Source organism: Sceloporus occidentalis, unplaced genomic scaffold (genome assembly GCF_023333645.1).
Source record: "Sceloporus occidentalis isolate IW3139 unplaced genomic scaffold, rSceOcc1.0.p SCAF_126, whole genome shotgun sequence".
Taxonomy (NCBI): domain Eukaryota; kingdom Metazoa; phylum Chordata; class Lepidosauria; order Squamata; family Phrynosomatidae; genus Sceloporus; species Sceloporus occidentalis.
This window is the reverse complement of record NW_028317106.1, coordinates 2,407,092-2,425,415: the sequence shown is the minus strand read 5'-3', so window position 1 is coordinate 2,425,415 and position 18,324 is coordinate 2,407,092. Positions and strand designations below refer to the sequence as shown.

The 18,324-nt window shown below is 40.6% G+C and overlaps 2 protein-coding genes and 3 non-coding genes across 5 annotated transcripts; 2 read left to right on the top strand and 3 right to left on the bottom strand.

Annotated features, from left to right (window-relative positions):
• Positions 1-144: 144 nt before the first annotated feature.
• Positions 145-1,885, bottom strand: LOC149281964 (cytochrome b-245 chaperone 1 homolog). Its single transcript, XM_089498852.1, has 6 exons — positions 1,801-1,885; positions 1,643-1,684; positions 1,040-1,113; positions 640-736; positions 356-500; positions 145-268 (listed from the first exon to the last, which is right to left on the bottom strand). Exons 1-6 carry the CDS (start codon positions 1,883-1,885, stop codon positions 145-147), a joined length of 567 nt encoding a protein of 188 aa, XP_089354978.1.
• A 2,220-nt stretch (positions 1,886-4,105) lies between these two features.
• On the top strand, positions 4,106-11,864 carry LOC149281963 (nuclear prelamin A recognition factor). The gene is made up of 11 exons (XM_089498779.1): positions 4,106-4,132; positions 5,443-5,523; positions 6,231-6,374; positions 6,456-6,588; positions 7,117-7,251; positions 8,805-8,923; positions 9,279-9,408; positions 9,758-9,830; positions 10,605-10,739; positions 11,058-11,215; positions 11,623-11,864. Exons 1-11 carry the CDS (start codon positions 4,106-4,108, stop codon positions 11,862-11,864), a joined length of 1,377 nt encoding a protein of 458 aa, XP_089354905.1.
• A 2,139-nt stretch (positions 11,865-14,003) lies between these two features.
• Positions 14,004-14,075, bottom strand: TRNAQ-UUG (transfer RNA glutamine (anticodon UUG)). Its single transcript has one exon. It is a non-coding gene; the product is annotated as a tRNA-Gln (tRNA).
• An 812-nt stretch (positions 14,076-14,887) lies between these two features.
• TRNAQ-CUG (transfer RNA glutamine (anticodon CUG)) lies at positions 14,888-14,959 on the bottom strand. The gene has a single exon. It is a non-coding gene; the product is annotated as a tRNA-Gln (tRNA).
• Positions 14,960-15,730: 771 nt separating this feature from the next.
• On the top strand, positions 15,731-15,837 carry LOC149281960 (U6 spliceosomal RNA). The gene has a single exon (XR_016278006.1). It is a non-coding gene; the product is annotated as a U6 spliceosomal RNA (small nuclear RNA).
• The last annotated feature ends 2,487 nt before the right edge of the window (positions 15,838-18,324 follow it).

Below are 18,324 nucleotides of genomic sequence, written 5' to 3'. Positions count from 1 at the left end.
TGGTGTCACTGGGACGCTGACCCCAAGAAAATCAGTGTCCTTTTGGTTATCAGGAACCGGGTTAGAGTTGCAAGAATGAATTGTCTGTGTGTGCTGGAATGGACTGGTGGAATGGACTGGTGTTCCCCGTCGTGTTGGGACCTCTTACTCTTCATCTTTGTCCAGGCTGCCCTCGCTGTCGCTGCTCTCCTCCGCGGCCAATGTTCTCAGTTCTGCTAGGTCCAGCTCCAGGAACGTCGTCAGCAGTTTGGCCACAGCTTCTACGTCGCTGGAAGAGAGTTCAGAAGGGAGAATCAGACGATGCTCACATGGCAGCCCTGGGACGTCGGCAATAAACGAACGTCGGCTCCCTTACCTCCTGCCTCCCAGCACGGCGCTCTGTGTCAGCGGGTGTGAGATCCCAGTGGCAAATCGCAGAATGATCAGATATCCCTTTCCAAAATATCGGACTTTTTCCTCCTCCACGTTCACAGCTCGGATCTCACTGAGACTCACCACAACTATAAAAAGGAAAAAAAAACTAATGGACGCCGCGCCGGATTCCACCTTAACCTTCCTCGTGGCTCAATTGCTCCTTATGAATGACCCACCGGTCAGAAATCTCTTTAATAAAAAAAAATATATATATTGTGTTCTTACCTTGCTCCTGACCTCCTCTCCATGATGTAAGTAATTTTTTATACACGTTGAATGTTTTCAGAATGAGCTTCCCCGACTTTTTATCGAAAATGGCTTCCTGGAGCGGGAAGGAGAGGGGGGGAACCATCAGGTTACAACACAAAGGCATAATGACCCATGTAAGATCTCTGGGGGGGGGCCCTCATCCCAAGAACTTTTGTCTAAACCCTTTGGGTACATGGAACCGTTTGAAGACAAGAGATATGATGTCCAAAACCATGTATGCATGTCCAGCGATGGACCCATGGAGAAGACTTCTTCATCCCTACCCAGTCGTTCCAAAGTTTTTTTCTTTAAAACCGGCATTTACAAGCCGATAGAAAAGTGCATCTGTATAGAATACGCAAGCAAAAGCTTTTACCTCCCAATCCTCCATGTTCTGTATAGCGACAAATACACAGCCGGCCACATAGAACAGCTTCCACGCCCATGTATCTGACAAAAAAACGAGAAATCCCGTAAGTATTTTCCGCACAAAAACGGGTAAAGTAAAAGCTCGATCAGCTGGTGGATTATTTTTTTATTATTATTATTTTTTATTATTTTTATTATTTATTTTTTTTTACTACAGAGAGAGCTACAGAAAAAGTACAGTTTTTACTTTTCAGTAATTCTAGAATGTGCCGTGAGCGCAGGAAACGAATACTTATGAAAAGAGCAAATGTTTCGATTCCTCTTTTTTTGCACCAAACACATGACAACGATCGAATGTTGTCATTATTGCTGATGTGATACAATTTTAAGCTTCCACGAGGCCCTTCGGCAACATTTAGCAGATAAGTGCCTTTCCTATATGTCTTTTGTAGAGGAGGACAAATTATTTCGGTTTTGTAGAGGAGGACAAATTATTTCGGTTGAGTCATTTTGTTCAAAATATCCAAAACTAGTTAGCCATTTTTTTATGATTATCGTCGTTATGAAGTGTTCCTGTTCTGGAAAGAAAGTAAGTTTAAAGGAACCTCACCCGTGCTAAAATAAGCTGCAGCCAAACCTACAGACCCGATGCCTGCAAGAGAGAATTCAATTTAAATATAGGACAAAAAACACATAAAACGGCAGGTTTTTAATTTAAAAATCCAATTATAAGAAATCCAATTATACAGAAATGATAGGATAACTCACCAACTAGGAGAGACCAGGAGCGTATGCTCGGACTCCTTTTTAAGTGCAAAAGGGTCCCCGTCCGATTCTCCACTTGCATATACATGATGGATCTGGATCTGGGAGAAAAACGGAAGCTTTGAGGCAATACTAATACAATACTTGTCTATTCACAAAAAGTCGAGTCCCACGGAGTCTTGAGTTGGGTTGGGTAGCCGTCGAAACGATCACTGAGTCTCAAAGTTGACTTGGGTTTCTTGAGTCACAGTCAAGTCAGTAGTTGAGTTTGTTCTTGAGCTTGGGAGTCTTGTTGGGTTTGGGTTCTAGGTCAACTTGCCCACTCATATGGAGTCGAGCTGATTTGGAACTCAAGTCTATGACCAGCTTGGTCTCTAGAGGGATTTCTTGAGTTGGCAGTCAAGTTGAATTGAGTCAAGTCAGCTCGAACTGTGCTCTAGTTGACATTCGAGATTAGTGAATAGATGAGTCGATTCACACTCAACACGTACGAGCTGGTCAGAGTCAACTCGATTCACCTTAACACATTTCTGAATAGACCTTAGGGGGAGATACAGCTGGAGGTAGGAACAGAAAACAGGAAAGGGGTGAAGAAAGTAGTTAGATGAGGAGAAAAGCTAGAAAAACGTAACATGGAAGAACGTAGAAGAAACACGAGGAAGAACGTGGTAAATAAGAGAAAAAGGGGACAATTAAGAGGGACTCTACCATGAAAAGATCAAGGACTCATGTATCATTTCAATTTTGTATGTTTGGGTTCTTCACTACTATTAACCCCTTATAGCACCACAAAAGTCTCTTAGGAGTAATGAAATTGCCCACTGCGGTGGGGGGGGGGGCAGCAGCGGGTTGCACAATGGATCACAAAGATAATGCAATCTTTTGTAAACCGGGCGAGGGTTAATGGGCGAGCCTATTGTGAAATTGAAAAAGGGGAAGCATCGAACTGGAATACGCTACGTGTAACAATTAATGCGTTTTATAGACCTCATCATTCCATTCCAGATTAAAGTGTTCATCCCTTAAAAACGGAATGGGTTCCCCCAATACGCGGTTTATCTTTCTAGAAGCATAATCGTCATTACTGTACAAATTATTCTATTTTTTTTCCGGTTCCACCTAGACCTTTAGATCCAGTTTAATCTCCCCAGATGTACGGCCATTGAAATGTATCCGTTTCAGGACTCTAGCCGTACTTTCGATCAACAACAGATAAGAGTCGGATGAGGTTGCCTCTTCTTTTCAAGAACTGATACAGAAAACATCAACGGAATTTGGAACAAAAGTAACTTCTATCCCAACAATTACAATGTATCTGACTCTGTTATTCCAGCCCAGGCTGACAGGTGGCAAGACATTCATGCGCACACACAAACACAACCGCGCACACACAAACACAACCACGCACACACAGATACATAGATACATACCTGCCTCTTCTCTATGGTCTGCCTAGACTGAGGGGCTGTACTTCCTGATCATAGAGACAAAAAGCCAAAGGCATGCTGGGATAGTGGATGACTCACCCAGGCTCTTGCACTGCAACATCTGACCGCCAGGGGTCGCACTTTATGTGGCAATAACGTAAAGCTAGGATGGGTCGTATGCTAAAGTCGGTCACATTTCACTGAGGGTGGTAGATAAGTGGAAAAGCTTCCCAGCAGAAGTGGTAGAGGGTAATACAGTGAGGGTATTAAACATGTATGGGATAGGCATGTGGCTCCTGAATCTAAGACGAGACCAACGACTGATTAAGGTTTGAGTCTAGATGGGTCCGAGCTGCCGGGAGGTTCTGTTTTTCGAATTCTACGCTAATATGTTACAGAGCTAATTGCATGGAAACAATATGTCTCTGAGTTTTGCTTAAAATTCGGGGTCAGCTCTCTTTTAGGACTCTACGGTTCTCATACTCAGCAAGCATTCCTAGAAAAGAGAGGCATCTGGGAAGGAGAGAGTTGTGGCGAGGTTTGAGGCTCAAAGAGGGACTGGCCAAAGTAAACAGGGACACAGGGGAGGTATGAGTGAAGTGTGCCTGTGTGCTGTGGCTTTAAAGCTGTCTCACGTGACGTGTTGTGTAAGTCACGCATGGAGTGGAAGTTAAAGCAGCTGGGTTGGAGCGCAGCGCCCTGCCTCCTCCACCTCCCATTGGCCAGCAGGCTGTGGCAGAAAGACGAGGGGGAGAGGCAGATAGTGTAACAAAGGCCGAGCTGACAGCACAGGGGGAAGTGTTTCAGTCTGATCCCCACCAAAATAACCTCCCTGGGGCAACAGAGAGGGGACGGAGGCGACCCCGGGCCCAGCCGCCACCATGAAGTGCGAAAACTGCACCAAAACTGTATGTATTGAGCACATTTTGGGGATTATTCATTGAGTGAGACCGGTTAACCCTTTCCCGCACTCACAGCTTTGATATGCCCCATCTAGAAGTTTACGCTGAATTTACCAACAAGATTGCCTATTTTTATCGCCTATTTTCATGATTTTTGATCATTTTTGTAATTTATAAACCCAGGGGAAGCGCTTTTAGTTTACTGTGTGTAATAAAAGCTCTGTACGACGCGGCGTGATGTTTAACCAACATTACATTTCACCTGCCGGCAGATCGGCCCCCGTTCGGCCCCCGTCTAGTCGCCCGTTTCTCCTGCTGTAAAGACTTAAACCTTAATCAGTCGTTGGTCCCGTCTTAGATTCAGGAGCCGTATGTCTATCCCGTGCATGTTTAATACCCTCACTTTATTACCCTCTACCACCTCTGCTGGGAAGCTGTTCCACTTATCCACCACCCTCCCAGTAACGTAAAACCTCCATACAATACATTGAAGTCCCAGATCTTCTAGTTTTAGGTTATGATTGTATTTTAACTTAGAAATATAAGTATTTTATAAAAGTTTTATCGGTTCGTATGCAGGCTGGTTGAGCAACAAAATATTTTTCGACAGCAAATAAAACGTATCGTGTGGATATGTTTGCTTGTTTATTTTAATTTGTTTTTAAATAAAAAAAAAATATTTGTTTTGAATGCAGGAGTCAGTCTTTTTTTTACAGATGTGAAACTTTGTTGCAAATATTTGGGTTTTAGGTCAAGACTCACAAGTTTTCTTTAACTCTTGGAAATACTTTAAGATTCTAGAATGGCAACAATTGTTAAAAGCCTTTTCTCAGAATTGCTGTTTTTTAATCAGTTCACTGCCATTTTTGTTTAAATATATTATTATTATTATCCGCAGGTTAAATAATTTGATGCCCTTTTAGGTTATAGCTACATTTTCTACAATAAATATTCCGTGTATTTAATAAATTGAACTATATAGTATCAGCTTATATATATATATTATATATAGTATTGGTCTAGAAGCGATTTGCATAAATTATTCTTCATGCTAAGTTTTAACCCATTGGATTCCAGAGCTGGAAGAAAAACATCCCAGGGCACTCAGGGGTAAGGATGGGTCTTCTGTAAAGTAAAGGCTGGTCCCTCCTGCTTTGATCTTTTTTGGGTTCATTAAAACAAAAATTAGTAACTTTTGACAATTTTTGGTAAATATCAGTTGGAGAAAGAGAGTTCCTAGAGCCTAAAAGCTGTTCTGGATGGTAGAGAAGCGGTTGGGTGGTTAAGCGCTTTCCTTAATTTGCTTCTTTCCCCAGGAATGCAGTAAAAAGAAGAAGAAGAATGAGGATCCTGAGGTTTCCGACCCGTTGTCGGCCGCCTTTGCCGAAGGAGAGGAGGTGAGAGTTGGATTGACTTAGTCCGTTGATTGCCCCGTTATCTGTGACCTTCCGTGTGTTCTTCTAGGACACACACCCATCCCTGACTTATCTGAGCTTGCCACCCATGACCAAGCCTTGCTGCTTCCCCGGCCCTTGGAAGCTGGAGACATCGCTTCAGATATAACCCTGTGTCTCGGCAGAATGGTAGACGGTCATATCAGCTGATTGTGGAACAACTATTTATTTCTGTGGGACTGTGGAATCCAGTGTGGGGGCATTGGGTACAATGGGTGAAAGATACATTTAAAGAAGAGGGTCATCCATATAACGACCCTGATCATCTGATCTTCCTGGTAGACCTCCTTAGCTCTGTTTCTTCTCAGTTGTCTTGAAAGTGGTTCTCTATATTTACATATAAGATGCCTTAAAGTATATATAGTGTAGGTTTTAATCTATTCCCGGTCATTTTAATATTTTTTTTCATGAATTAAACTTACAGGAACATTAAGAGGTTTTTTTTCTGCTGCAATGGCAACATGGACATCCAACCTATGTGTCTATTTTTGTTTCAAGCCCCTACCGGCAAGAATAGATCAATCTTGTTACAGATATGAATGAATGAAACTTTGACATGATTGTATCTGCTCGTGGTTTGGTCCTTCTAGTATTGTTTATTAGCGATATTCAGCAGAACTGACGGAACATCTCCTTATCTTCTCTACCAGAAAAGTGAGTTCCACCGTCTGGCTGAAACGCGGATCTTTCTGAGCGATTGCCTGGCGTGCGGAAACTGCGTAACATCAGAAGAAGGGGCTCAAATCTTCGCCCAGAACCAGAAGGAGCTTTTCCGGATATTAAATCTTAATAAGGCAAGAAATGCTGAGTTCTCCTCTTTTAAAAGACGGATCTCTCGATGGTGACCCTTCCGCTAACTCGTTGTATCCCCACAGAAATGCGACACGTCCCTGCACAGGCTGGTGGTAGCGTCCGTAAGTCCGCAGTCCGTGCCTTACTTCGCTGTGAAGTTCCGACTGTCTGTCTGTGAAGCGACCAGGAAGCTTTGCGGTTTCCTAAAGAGCCTCGGTAAGCCTACGAAAGGATTAAATCTCCAAAACCGTGCTGAATTAATTTCTAGATGGCATCAGTCACCCCTGCCTTGAGGCCAGTCTTTGAAGTTGCAGACCACGGCTCGGTTTCCATCTTCTTGTCCGTTCTCTGTCCCACCGTTACTATGACCAAGACCTGGAACTCATTAGCTGATCGCTCTGGTGGCCAGCTTTACAAAGTAGAACATCTGTAGCCCATATTCTCTGTTCGAGATCCTAATGGAACTCAATGAATTGGTGTCCAAAGCTCCTCCTAGAGATCAGATACATAAAATGTAACATGGGCCATAAGTGAAGTCAATGGTCCATAAAGTGAGATGTCCACCTGGAATTCTGCTTTATTGAAAGCAAATGTTCTAGATGTTTCATGACCTCCTAAAACCCGTAAATTTGGATGGTTACTGCTGATTGGGTCTTTCATGACTCCAAGTCCTCAATTATAAGGTCAGATACTAAAGGAAATTTAACTCTTTCTCAATATTTCTCTCTTTTTACCCCCCCTCAGGCGTCCATCATGTTCTAGATACCACAATTGCCGCAGATTTCAGCATCCTGGAAACTCAGAGGGATTTCATACAGCGGTTTAGACGCCAGACGCAGGACGAACGCGCCTTTCCCATGTTCGCTTCTGCATGTCCAGGTGAGACGTTCTCTATGTTCTCCATGACCTGATGGGGTTCTCCATGACCTGATGTTTTTTTATTTTTTTTTTTACCACTATGTCCATGTCGGTCATACAAAAATAAGTAAATATTGAAAAAAGACGTAAAATGAGAAACACGTTGCCTGATGAGAAATTGCTTTTTTGTTATTCATCGTCCTTTTTAATTGTCCGTAGCTGTCTTCGGCAAAAATATACGCGTTCAGCAACTTCATTGTCGAAGTGCCCAGGAAACCTTTAACATGCGTTGTTAATTAGGTGTTTCTGCCAATGGTTTATGGCGTAACAAATTGTTGGGGGTTGGCAACTTTGACATGGAATAAAGGTTTGGCTGTGTACACACCGGCAACCTGCGGCACTGGGGCAGGATTGGGGGGGGGGTGGGGGTTTGCGGGGTTTTTTTGTTTTGTTTTTTTCCTGCCTGTTCTCTGGGGGAGGGGGTTTCTGTTTGGATTAAGGAAACCTGACGGAGAAAATGTTTATTTCCAGACTGCGTTCCAATCAGTGGTTGGTTATTAGTAGACTTTTTAGCCACCAACCTATTAAGCTCTCAAACTAGAAAGACCAACCGCGTTCCCATCAATCCGGTTACTTATCTTATCCAACATTATTAAATCAATAAAAACTTTATTTTTTTTTTTTACTTTTTATCACCGGGGAACTGTAAGCTGTAGTTTTATTTATATGACACGAGGAGAGGACACTGGTTAGACCATGAAGTTTGGGCTCTATAAGAAAGTTTCTTTTGTTGGGGTAAAACGACAGATCTGACCCTAAGCGTCTTTACGTGAGGTGCCGGTGAGTCGAGGTACACATTGTACTCGTTACGTTGATGTTTTTTTGTTTTGTTATGTTTTTTTTTTTGCTTGGAATGGGCACTCTGGGTCATAGGGTACAGTATGACATTTTGCATTGTGAAACTTGGCTCTGGAATAAGTTGTTGTCGGAGCCGCGGCCGCTCGTTCCCGGGCAGCCAAACTGCCGATGTGAGCTCAATTCTGCTTTCGTTTTGTGTACATTTACCGCTATGAACGTCATGTGAGCCCGGGCTTGGAGAGTCCCATTCCTGAGCAAATAGTGACACAGCTGAAATCTGCTGGCAACGGCAGCTGTGAGAGCTCCAGAAAAACAACAGGGGGGGGCTTAGATTGTAAGCTCTTAAACCAAAGCCCTTTAATGCACTCTTCTGTAGTGAATGCACAAAGCTGATAAGTTCTTTTTTTATTTATTTTTTTCTATTTATGGTGTAACTTATATGACTCACTCCCAATATTTATTCTGTATTTAAATGCGTTAAGGAATCTCCCCTTTAGCCATTTGAATACTAATTACGTATTTTTATTCTGATCGCGGTATGGAGGTGCAGGCGGTTATTCCTCGTGAAAATGTTCCTTTTCCTTGTCGTTGCTTCCTTAACCTGCTGTGACTTTTGTAGTGCCTCCGTCACTCCATCCATCATTTTATCTTATTATTTTTTTAAAAACTAATTTTTTTATTATATTTTTTTTTTATTTTTTTTTTATTTCTCCCAGGTTGGGTGCAATACGCGGAGAGGGTTTTAGGAGATTCAGTGACTCCTCACGTCTGCACGGCCAAGTCCCCTCAACAAATAATGGGATCTCTGGTCAAAGGATACTTTGCCTCCCACAAGGTTAGTCGGGCGAAACATGTAGCCGTCGGCCAACGTGAAACAATCAAAATCTGATAAGAAATATAATCACGGTCTGGATTTCTCCCAGGGGTTACTCCTTAAAAAGAAACACAAATAAAATCCCTGCTTGGTTTTGGCTTAGCTCTTGAAGTATTTGTGAGCAGGAAGTAGACATGACAAGTAACAGGAAGTAAAGAGTGCACCAGAAAACTGGTTCCCCCTTAGAAAATAGTCAGGAGTTCAAATGTCTGTGAGTGTTCATTGGTGATGCTGAGAATTAGTATTCCATCTGCCTTTAAATGTTTAAAAATCTGAATAGCCCTTTTTTTTTTTTTAATTCTTTTTCTTTAACCAGAATTTATCTCCTGATAAAATATTCCACTTGACGGTGGCCCCCTGCTATGACAGAAAGATGGAAGCCTTGAGAGAAGATTATTATACTGCTCTTTATAAGTGCCGTGATGTGGACTGCGTGTTGACGTCAGGTTGGTACCTTATAGCTTCTTAAATAAACCATAGAGCAAGTCTATGCCGTGAGGTATCCCGTGTTATAATACATTTTGAGCACCCTGCTCTGTAGAGACTTTGGTACCTGAGTTATGACATCATAAAATGACACATTGGCTTCCTTTGACTTTCCCCAAGAGTAGAGACAAAGCGATATCTGAAACGTTGAGCTTCTGAGGATCATTAGCCGCCTCTTCATACACCTCTTCCTCATTAGGCGCACCATCCGCCTCCCGACGGACTCTGGACGTACAATTTGGGAGCAGAAGGCGCTGTTGAGTTGCTGCATTCTTGAGGAACGTTATTAATTTGCTTTCCATGTTTTAGGAGAGGTCATCCAGATTATGGAGCAGCAGAATACATCTGTGAAGGAGGTAGAAGAATCCCCCTTGGAAAATGTGTGAGTGATTCCCACAGGCACATGTAACATGTTCATGAGCGGCTTGCGTGTTTTGGGGTGCCTTTTGGGGGTATTGATGGTAGAAACCCTATTGGGGAGCTCTGGCTGCGTCTGGTTCGTGAGATATTTTAGTAAAGTTAAGGCTGAAGGGGATTTTGCTGCTATGGAAAATACTCACAGCCTCCACGTTAATCTGCTCAATGAAAGCAGCAGGAATTCCAAACATGCGCGGACCGGTTCAACTGCTAAATCACAGGGTGTTTGCTGTGGGAATTTATGGGGCAAACCATTTCTGTAGAGGGGGCTCTCTTCTATGTTTTATTATTTGTATTATTACTTTTATATTATAGAAAGCGAGTTTCGGGGCTCATTACCAGTAAGTACCCCTGGTGCCTGCATTTATGCCCTAAACATAGTCAATGTGCCGAATCCTAGCCACGTGGAAGCCAGACCACCGAAGAGCCAAACACATTTAATGTTTGTTTTTTGCTTTTTACTTATTTTTTATACCAATAAATCAAATGGCATACGAGCCTAATAAGCAAAGGGTTGAATCCTCTTCCCGTTACCTCCGCAACAGAGGATAGAGCGATGTAGTCAGGCTGTCTATGGGTTAAAAAAGGCCCATGTGATTGAATCACCTTGAGCACTGGTGTCACGGATGTCATTGTCATTCTTTTGTGTCGTGAGTCGATCAGCTGATTGATTCATGCCTTAGGCCGACTGTCTCCCTCGATGTTCTGGAATCAAGCTTCGTCTTTGCTTCCTGCGTAGGTTTGGTGGAACTTCCTGTCAGTTCGTTCGCCATGAGGGCACCAGCTCCGACGGGTACCTGGCACACGTATTCAGGCATGCAGCCAAGGAGCTGTTCGACATGGATGTAAAGGAGATTACATACAAAACCTTAAAGTAAGTGAACAAACTTCATGGGAACGGGGCGAGAGACCCCCGATTATAAAAAGGTCACATCCCTGTGTGGGGGAGCCGCCATCTTGTTGCCCCATCGCATGGTTTAAAATAAATGGCTGCCTCACCCGGAGATATTTGTCATAATAGCTTTACAGAGGGACCTGAGAACAATCTCTACCGCTAGAGGCTCATGGAGGGTCTGCTAAAACAACGCAGGGAGAGAACAGGAAGTTGGGTTATAGCTTCCTGTGTGGGCTGACACGGGATTCCGATGTGATCTATATTCAATTTTTTATTTTTTTTTCTTGGGTTACTCAGGAACAAGGACTTCCAAGAGGTTTGCCTTGAAAAAGACGGGGAAACTGTGTTACGTTTTGCGGCTGCTTACGGCTTCCGGAACATTCAGAACATGGTCCTCAAACTGCGCAAGGGGAAGTTTCATTACCATTTCGTGGAGGTCCTTGCGTGTCCGGGAGGTAAGAATTAAAACACAATGCGGTTGTTTTTTTGGGGGTTTTTTTAGAATCTTAAATTCTTTTAAAAATGCACATCTGAATGATAAAATACATCATGTTTGATATACCAAAGATTGTGTTTGATAAGTATTTGTCTTGTCCTGTTTGGGTTCCCAAGAATAGAAATGGGGATTTTATTGTGAATTACCCCAAGTTAGGGAGAAACTTGTTTTTATTTTTTTTGCCAAATGTCTCCTGAGTTTAGTTCCATGGACCTCAATAAAGTTGGTGTTCGCTTAGAGCTACACTTTTAGTCCCACATACACACTCACACACGCATACTACTCCCAGTCTGAGCTTGGTAAATTAACATTGTGATAGTTATAGTAGCTCCCTGCAGGCTGGTTGTTTTCTTTCACCGCTATCAGGATGTTTGAATGGAAAAGGTCAGGCTCAGACCGTAGATGGAAAACCGGAGCGAGCCCTGCTGCATGAGATGGAAGAAGTCTTCACTCGCGTCCCGGTGCAGAGCCCTGAAAGTAACCCGCACGTTCAGGAGCTGTACACGAGCTGGCTGGAGGGAGCAGAGTCTCAGAAATCCAGGGACACGCTGCACACCAAATATGTTCCTGCCACGCATACCGGAGCTAAACTGGATATGAAGTGGTGACGGTACATCGACCACATACTCAACATTAGGACCTTTCTATGCAATGGTGCGGGTACCGTCTCCCACTCGGGATTTCTTAACAATCTTCGGCCGTCCTGTACCACCGTGTCGTCGGCGGCGTTCAAATGTTCTAGGATGACGCAACCTAAGCCAGCTTGAGTGATGTTTGAGTCGCGTTGGCCGCGTCTATTTTAATATCTGGTTGGGGAAAGTCTTCTACTGAGCGGAAAGCGCAACTGGAATGAGTGAATGATCATATGACCTTGTGAAAATATTAACAATATGCTGCTAGAAACCCTTTGCTGGAAGTATATTCGGTATACTCAGCCAGGTCGGGGCTGGCCATCAGGCACAGTGCCCTGTATGCCACCCGCTTACTATGGTGCCTCCCATCTGGCTCATCCAGTCCTTTTGAGGGCTGCACTCTGTAAAACTGGTCTCGGCAGCCAATGTAAGAGTGTATTGCGTGGCCCCGTGTGTATAGCACATGGCCACGTGCATATCAGCCGTCAGTCGTAAAGTGCTAGAGCCAGTTTTCACCACCAGTCCATTCCTGTAAATAGCAGAGAATGGGTTAAATCTGCCATGCATGATCCAGGCAAAAAAACCATAAATTAACATGAACTCTGGTCTGAGAGTCGCAGGGTTTATTTAACGTCCATTCAATTACCTATAGAATAAATGGTGCTCTACATAACTGCTTCAAGATCCTTCTGCATGTGTCCCAAGTGTCTTGGTACTAGGGCACAGTCCTGCTCTCCTAGCATCACCCTTAGGGTAAATGCATGCATTGATTTTCTTATTTATAAAAAAAAATAAATGTCTTTTTATATCTGCTCTTGGGAAATCTGTAGTTTTTTGTTTTATTTCATTTGTGGTTTTAAGTAATCTTTGGCTACTGGTTCTGTATTATTTAACCTTTATGCTTCCTTAAAGCTGTCAGAGGCCACAGCATGTTGATTCTTGGAAACGTATTCTTTACTAAGTTACGACAATGTGCTGCTAACTCTTAGCATAAAAAGTAAAAAAAGATTAAATTAAAAAAAAACATAAGTATAGGTGCAGATGTGATACTCATTGTGTCGATTTTTGTTAACAGAATTGTAACTTTGTCCATATATCATGTTTGCATATATTAAAAAAAAAAAAAAAAAAAAAAAAAAAAAAAAAACCTGACCTCGTTCTTTTTAAATAATTTTTTTTTGTAAAACTTCAAGTCTTTCTCGTCAATCTGAGAATGAAAGAAGTAGAGGATTATGGGAAGTGATATTTTAATCCCTTAGTATGCTGAAGGAATGCGAATTGCAAATTCTGTTTTATTGGTAACATTTAAAGAAAAATTAGCTAATCTTATAAAAACATACATCGCCAAGCAGCAAATAAATTCCCAATAATCGTATCTGTTGACATTGTCATTTGAATTTGGGGTAAAACCATATAAAATGTATAGTCTGAGCACAAAATACCTATATGACTTTTTTTGTTCTATCAAAATAAAATTATTTTACTTCATCGTTTTAAATTTACGTATTTCTTGTATGATGACATTTTTCTCTATTAAAAATCTTAAATGCAAATTCTACCAATTTGATTCTTTCTCCTCATCTAAAAAAAAAAAAAAAAAAAAAAGTTTCAAATTTTAAGGTTAAAACTATTTACTTTAAAATGCTATTTTAAAATATATATATTGTAAACAAACACTAAGGTGCCCAACGTCTTTCGTTCATAGGGAGTTGGATTAGAAACAAAAAAACTGATCAGGTTATTCTTATCTTCCATCAAATTCTAATCTAAATTACTATTCTATAACCTAGTGTTTATTGAAATGAGCAAAGTACCTAAAACCATGGTTATCCACAATATTTTTGGGGGGAGGGTTATAAAGACAATTAGGTGAATATACAAAAGAGACACTGGCCCATTGAAATATACTTTATTATTTATTTTATTCATAATGTCAAGGGGGCAAAATTCAAATCTACCCAACCACAAATTCCCCTGCAAACCTTTTAATGCACATTAAATATATTTTTTAATATGTTGGTTTTATGTGCATGGATTAAAATAGGCATGTAAATACAATGTTCAATGCAGAGCTGGAATTATAATCTTTGTGGGAATTAGTAAAAAAACCTCTGAAGGTTCCACCGAGATTTGAACTCGGATCGCTGGATTCAAAGTCCAGAGTGCTAACCATTACACCATGGAACCAGCTGGTAAATAATGCAATTTCACTGGTCATGACCCACTCTCGATAATATTACCTAAAAACAATTATTAAATTGATCTAAAAGTGCTTTTTTTACCCTAGCACCCAGCTCAGTTTTACTTTTCAATATGTACATGTTAGGTTTACGTATCATATCATCCTGTTATTACCTGTATGTTATGTAAAACAATCTACAATTCCAGATTCACACAGCCAAACCATGCAAAATGCGTTGGCAATCTGAATTGAGTGTGTTTGGGCTTCATGGTCTGCGTATATGTGGGGTCTGACTTTGTTATTATATGTTGTTCAATATACTATCTTTAGATTTTTTATGAATGTTGGTGTTTTTGCCTAAAACTGTTCTGTTTTGCTAGAGCTGCCAAAAAATATAATACCCCCAGGGGTGGATTTTCTGCATGATGTAAACAGATGTTTATAGAAGTCCTACAAATGTAATTATTATCATATGTTATTTTAACTCCTTGTGATTATTGGAATTGTTTCCTTGTATATTATGAAGCATTCTTATACTGGGTGTTTTCTTATACGTTTTTGTTTGATGTGATAACCATACTTAATTTTAATATTCATTATTTGATTGATTAGCAAAAATACTATATATTTTTTTTATAAAAATTACACACAAGGCTTGGCTTGTTTTCATCAGAATAGAGGCCAATTTAGGAAATTAAGTAAGTATGTAGAAAAAAAATAAAAAGGGCTTTGTGGCGGTAAAATATTGTGAAATGTTTTGGTAACAGTAATGATGAATAAGTTTAAATTAATAATTTAAGCGGGGGGGTAAAAGCTTAGGTTCCACCGAGATTTGAACTCGGATCGCTGGATTCAGAGTCCAGAGTGCTAACCATTACACCATGGAACCGCTTGTAGGAAGCTGCAAATGTCACACTGTATCTGCAGTAGTCTATATATGATGAAAGAACGTTAACTCTTTATAAGACAGAGCAAAGCATTGAAATGCTGGCCAATTTCTGGTGCTCTTTGATAAAAATTCTAAAATTACAGAAATTTAGCATGGTGCTGCCTCACCATAACATGGGGATGAACGCTTTAGAGGTTTGCCGATAGAGCACTATATAAAATGGTATTTACCATAAAAATGTATAAATACACTCTATTTCTTTATCTATATATTTATTGCGAAGTAGAATATACTAAAAATATTTTTAAAATGGGATGACAAAATACCTAGCAGAGGATGGTTTCGATCCATCGACCTCTGGGTTATGGGCCCAGCACGCTTCCGCTGCGCCACTCTGCTGTACGGACGGAAGGCACTCACATAACCGTAATGTCCGCGGTTACAACCCTTTCCAGTGCCTTTTCGTGCACGTCTGGTAACACGTGACCATGTGACCACGGGAGCGCGCTCTGTTTATTGAGGCGGCGTAAGCTCCCATAGTGCCTTGCAACCAGGCTTTTAATTTGCATAAATCACTCTATTATGTGTTGTGCGCAATATATTGACAGATTTCAGTTTTATAGATTGACAGGAATAACCTTAAACTAGAGAAGAAGGTTTTTGGGTGAAGGGGGATATAGTCTGGGAAGTTTATAAAATGTTGTGGTAGCCACAACCTAAATGTTTATCGCTTTGTAGAGTATATATACCGTTTGAGTGAGTAATGGATTTGTGCTTGCTTCGGCAGCACATATACTAAAATTGGAACGATACAGAGAAGATTAGCATGGCCCCTGCGCAAGGATGACACGCAAATTCGTGAAGCGTTCCATATTTTTTGGTATGTAAGTTCTAATAGAAATCCTCATTTATTTAGTAAGATCTGCAGAGCTGCATTCTGTCCCGGATTTAAAGGGTCTTTCTCTGGGTTTAATTGTTTTGGTTTATTTAGAGCATTAATGTATATGCTGGAATCCTGCTTAAAAGTGTATCTTTATCTTTAACTCTGTTACTGTTCTCCTGCCAACTCATATAAAAGTGCGACACTCTGCAGCCAGTTCACATAAAAAAGTGTGACACTGCAGCCTGCTCACATAAAAATGTGACACTCTGCAGCCATCTCAAAAAAAAGTGCGACACTCTGCAGCTAGCTCACGTAAAAAAAGTGTGACACTCTGCAGCCAGCTCACCTGATGCGAAACTGCCTTTGCGGTAACCATAGATACTCGGTGATACTGTCCCTTTAAAAGGATCAATGACGGAATTCTATTGCCGCAATAGCATCAGATCACATAAACATATAAATAATTCTGGAAATATTCCGTGCGGCAGAATCTGCTCTATAAATAAAATGAAATGTAATTAAACGGTGAGGATTATTACAACACAGAATAAAACAGAGTCACCTTCTGGAAATGCTGTAATTACTACCCAACGCGGCATTTGGAAAATGAGTATCTCTTTGCATTTAATAATAACCTGTTCCCGCAGTAATTTATTCACTAAGTATATCCTGTCCCGGCTTGTGCATTTCTTGCAGTGCAATCTGGGTCAGTCGATGGTATCAAAGCCACTGCTTTCCTATTTAAATGCCTATCCCATATATGTTTAAATCCCCTCGCTGCATTAGCCTCTACCGCTTCTGCTGGGAGGCTGTTCCACGTATCTACCACCCTCTCAGTACAGTAAAACCTCCTTCCATTCCATCTCAGCCTCTGACCCTCTAGTGTTAAATTCTGGTCTCTTGTTCCTCCTTTAGAATAAACTCCCCTCCTGTACTTTGTTAAATCCCTTTACGTATTTAAATGTCTCCCTGCCATCACCTCTCACTCTCTTCACTCCTTCAAACCGTTCACCTCCTCTGAACTCGCTCCAGAATATCATTACCCTTCCGGGGTCTCCAGCACTGTACCCACTACTCTAGATGAGGTCCAGCCAGAGATCTGTAAGGTAGTAGAACCAATTTATAGATTTTCTGGTTTCAAATATTAAGCACAATCAGATTTTTCTTAATTTTTTAATTCAATGTTATATTTTTATTACATTAAAAGATATGCAAATATATATATATATATATATATTAATAAAATCTACGATATATGTGTAGTATTTATTTATTTTTTAAACCTAATACTTATGCAACATTCCATAAATTATTGTGCTGTATTTAAAGGCAAACACACCCAAAATACCAATGAAATTACACCCAAAAAATATCTCAAGGGTGATTTTTTTTTAAGTGTGTATTCTCAACACGCAAATGTTTCTAAAATAATAATATTGTCAACAAAACCTGCAGAAAAAGGTCAAAACGTAACATCTAATGTTTTTATTACCAGTTCTAAAATAAAATAAAAAAACATTAGTGCGCAACTTATTTCAGATAATAATTGTATCTCCGGTTTTTTTTCACTATAATCTCCCAAATTGCATTATTAAATTATACTAAAAATTATAAAATTATCTTGGAAATTTTTTTTCTGTATAATTACCCAATAACTTTGGCTTCTGTCCCGCCGAACATAAATTAATCCCTTAAGGACAATGGGCGGTCCCTAAACCCATTGAAAACAATGCATTTTGAGCCCATACATGTACGGTCTTTGTCATTAAGGGGTTAAAGCAATCATCGGTTAATATATTTGGGATGGTAATACTGAATTCATACCTCGCTGTAGTTAGATGCATCTACTCCACCCTTGTCCCAAACCTGCCATCTTTGCCATCAAATAGAATCATCGCTCATGAAAGGTTCTTTATTGTAACAACTTAATAACAAAAAATTAAGCAAGAAATTTATACTTTTCACAGTTTTGATTCCTTCATGTTTTTTTTTATGTATATATTTTAACTTTATATTCATCATCTTTATATTCGTTTTGTAACAAAAGACTCTGGTCGGCTCCAAAGTTCTATCTCCTTCTGTGTTGTATGGTTCAACTTCATACTCTCCACCTTAATGCTCGCTCATATAATGAAAACTGGCTCAATAAACATATGAAAATATACATTTTTATAGTATTAATACTAAAATATCTCCATCCAATGAGTCAAGCCGAGGGTTATCGAGGTCAGAAACCGCGCTGTAAGATGTGCCAAGGGTTCCAAAGCGTGGAGGCCTTTAACGTAGGATAGCCAAAGCTTGAAGACATCCCTGCGTTGTTTAGGCGAGAGATATTTTTTGTTAATGAATCTCCCCAATTGTTAGTTTATTGGGAAGACATCAAAACAACAAGACCTGTTGCCCTTTTTTTGGCTATCGGACCAGTCCTGGTCAAGTCTTTCTACCCAATAATATCCATGGAAGAACAGCAGCTAGGACAGCC